The 2,932-nt window shown below is 52.4% G+C and overlaps 1 protein-coding gene across 1 annotated transcript in view; it reads right to left on the bottom strand.

Annotated features, from left to right (window-relative positions):
* Nucleotides 1-361: 361 nt before the first annotated feature.
* The window catches only part of PMF1 (polyamine modulated factor 1), a 4,238-nt gene continuing 1,667 nt past the window's right edge, over nt 362-2,932 (bottom strand). The window contains exons 2-4 of the mRNA XM_031063974.1: nt 2,868-2,927; nt 2,095-2,195; nt 362-539 (exon numbers count right to left, since the gene is read on the bottom strand). Of these exons, the coding sequence (XP_030919834.1) occupies nt 362-539; nt 2,095-2,195; nt 2,868-2,927 (339 nt within the window). The remainder of the gene's footprint in view (nt 540-2,094; nt 2,196-2,867; nt 2,928-2,932) is intronic.

Here is a 2,932-nt window from a genome sequence, read left to right as displayed (position 1 = left end):
TCCTGGGGAAGTGGAGGGTTCAAAACTCATTCCAGGTCCCACTGAGCCCTGCTGCAGCAGGTGCTGCGAGGAGGAGGCTGGGCTGGTTTGGTTTGGTCTGGTTTGGGTTGGATTGGGTTGGCCTGGTTTGGTTGGGTCTGGTTTAGGTTGGTCTGGTTTGGTTTGGTTTGGGTTGGGTTGGATTGGGTTGGTCTGGTTTGGTTTGATCTGGTCTGGGTTGGTCTGGTTTGGGTTGGTCAGGTCTGGTTTAGGTTGGTCTGGTTTCATTTGGGTTGGGTTGGTTTGGTCTGGTTTGGTTTGGGTTGGTTTGGCTGCGTCTGGTTTAGGTTGGTCTAGTCTGGTTTGGGTTTTCTGGTGTGTTTTACCTGCTCAGCCGCTGCAGCTCTGCAATGCTGTCCCTGCCCGCGAGCACATCCTGGGCCAGGCTGCTGCTCCTGCGCTGCCTCTCGTGCAGCGCCCGGCGCAGGTGGGAGCGGTGCCGCAGCAGGAACGGCACCAGCGCGCTGCGCACGTCCTGCGCCGGGACCCCGCTGGGCCGCCTGCAACGGAGCAACTCAGAACACAGCACACACCCTGCCCGGGGGTCTCAACATCACAGGGGTGGGAAAACTGCAAATCAGGCCTCAGAGACTGCACAACTGTCATTAGAGCTAAGCAGCAGCCATGAGATTGGTCAGCGGGAAAGTTATATGAGAAACAGAAAGGACAAATAGAAGGATGGTCTGGGTATTAACACGTCACAGACATGTTTTATGGAAAATCCTTTCCTTAGGATTAGCTGAGAGGCCTCAGGAACAAAATGTAAATAATGATTATCTGCTGCTGTGGAATGCAACAGGTGCATCTGTGATTGGTCTCGTGTGGTTGTTTCTAATTAATGGCCAATCACAGTCCAGCTGGCTTGGACTCTGTCTGAGACACAAGCCTTTGTTATTCCTGTTTTTTCTATTCCTTGCTAGCCTTCTGATGAAATCCTTTCTTCTATTCTTTTAGTATAGTTTAATAAATCAAGCCTGAAACATGGAGTCAGATCCTCGTCTCGCTTGAGGACCTGGTGAATGGTTTTTGGATTTGCATCCCCAGTCAGAGATAGCTGGAGCTGAAAACCTGGGAGGCTGCAGAGTGTGGGAGCAGCCCTGGGGAGATGGCATGGAGTGTCCTCCAGCAAGCCTGGCCTTCTGAGGGGGCTCAGCATATCATCCCCTGGCCTGGGGTAAAGCAAGGCACTGCTCTGCCCCATCCCAGCACTCAGGGTGAGCTGGAGTTTCCTCCTTGCTCAGATCTGCTCTGTCCAAGAGCCACTACATCTACTTGTCTAAAATAACTCCCTAAGCTAAAGAAAAGTATATCTAGTGAGATATTAAGTAGTTCTAATATTAATCATGGAGCTCTGTGCATTGTGTTTTAAGGCTTACAAGCAGGTATTGTATTCGAAATAAGCAAGCATTGTTTAACCAAAGGTACTTATAGTGATTGGATGGAACTACTGTCAATATGCTTTTGCTTTGTGTGATTGGTTAAAAAACTTTTAGTGAGTTGTAACATTGAGTTCTGTGGCTGGTGCTGTGGAGGTGTGCTGCTGCCACAGTTTCCTCTGGCACAGGGAACCCAGCACAGCCAGAGCAGAGCCCGCTGGAGGGCACAGGGAGCTCCTCCCCAAGGCTGGCCCTAAGTGGGTGCTTGGAACAGGCAGGATGTCCTCACCCCCTCAGCACAGACACACAAAATCCTGTGCTTCTGCTCACAATCCCCAGTGTCTGCTGAGGCCCTGAGCCAGGGACACAAAGAGCACACAGGGGGACTCTGCTGCTGGACAGGTGCTGTGCCCAAACCATCCCAGCAGCCCTCTGGATTGTCCCCCCAGCTCAGTGGCACTGACCTCCCTGCACTAAGTGAGTGAGTGGAAATGGATCCTGGACCCAGAGAAGCACAGATTAAACTGATTTTTGTGTGTTTTAGGCCCATTGTCACTGCTGTAAAGCTACAGCAGCTTTCAGGCCCTCCCTTGCAGCACGAGGCCAACAGGAACCCAAAGACAGCGCAGGAACTGCCAGGTGCCCTTGCAGGAACACCCCCACCCCTGGCCATCCATACCACGCTGGGTCCTCCCGGTCCTTGGCCTCCTCCACGATCTTATCCAGTAAACTGAAGAGTCCCTCCAGATTCCCTTCATTTTTCACCTCCTGGATCTCCTCCTGTGAAGGGAGGACAGGAGGTGAGCAAACACAGGCACCACTCTGCTTGTGAGCCTTCGCTGGTCATGGAATCAGGGAATTGTTTGGGTTCAAAGGGACATTAAAGCACATCTTGTTCCACCTTCCATGATCCCAGGTTGCTCCAAGCCCTGTCCAACCTGGCCTTAAATTCTGGGCACCCTGTGCCAGGGCCTCAGCACCCTCACAGGGAAGAATTCCTTCCCAATATCCCATCTATCCCTGCCCTCTGGCAGTGGGAAGCCATTTCCCTGGTCCTGTCACTCCATCCCTTATCCAAAGTCCTTCTGGCTTTGTTCTGGATGAAAAGCTGGAATTCTGGATGATGAACACCCTGGGAATCACCATCCCTGGGGGTATTTAACAGATCTGTGGATGTGGCACTCAGGGACATGGTTTAGTGCTGGCCTTGGCAGTGCTGGGGAAATGCCTGGACTCCAAAGTCCCAGTGGTGTTTTCCAACCTGAACGATCCTACAGCTTTTTCTGAGGAAGGCAGAACTCCAGAGATCAGCCTCAGCTCTCTGCTTTACATCTAAGAAATGTATTTGCTACCCTTGATATCAACTTGTTCAGCACTTTTCCACCGGGCTTTGAACCCCCTTCTGGACACCCCAAACCCCTCTGCAGCCCCCCAGGTCGCTGCCCCACTCACCTTGATGGACGCCTGGAGCTGGGAGATGAACTGATCGTAGATGCTCCTGGTCAGCTGCGGCTGCA

This window comes from Geospiza fortis, unplaced genomic scaffold (assembly GCF_000277835.1).
Source record: "Geospiza fortis unplaced genomic scaffold, GeoFor_1.0 scaffold387, whole genome shotgun sequence".
NCBI lineage: Eukaryota > Metazoa > Chordata > Aves > Passeriformes > Thraupidae > Geospiza > Geospiza fortis.
The sequence above is the reverse complement of the archived record's forward strand: the minus strand, read 5'-3'. Positions and strand labels throughout refer to the sequence as shown.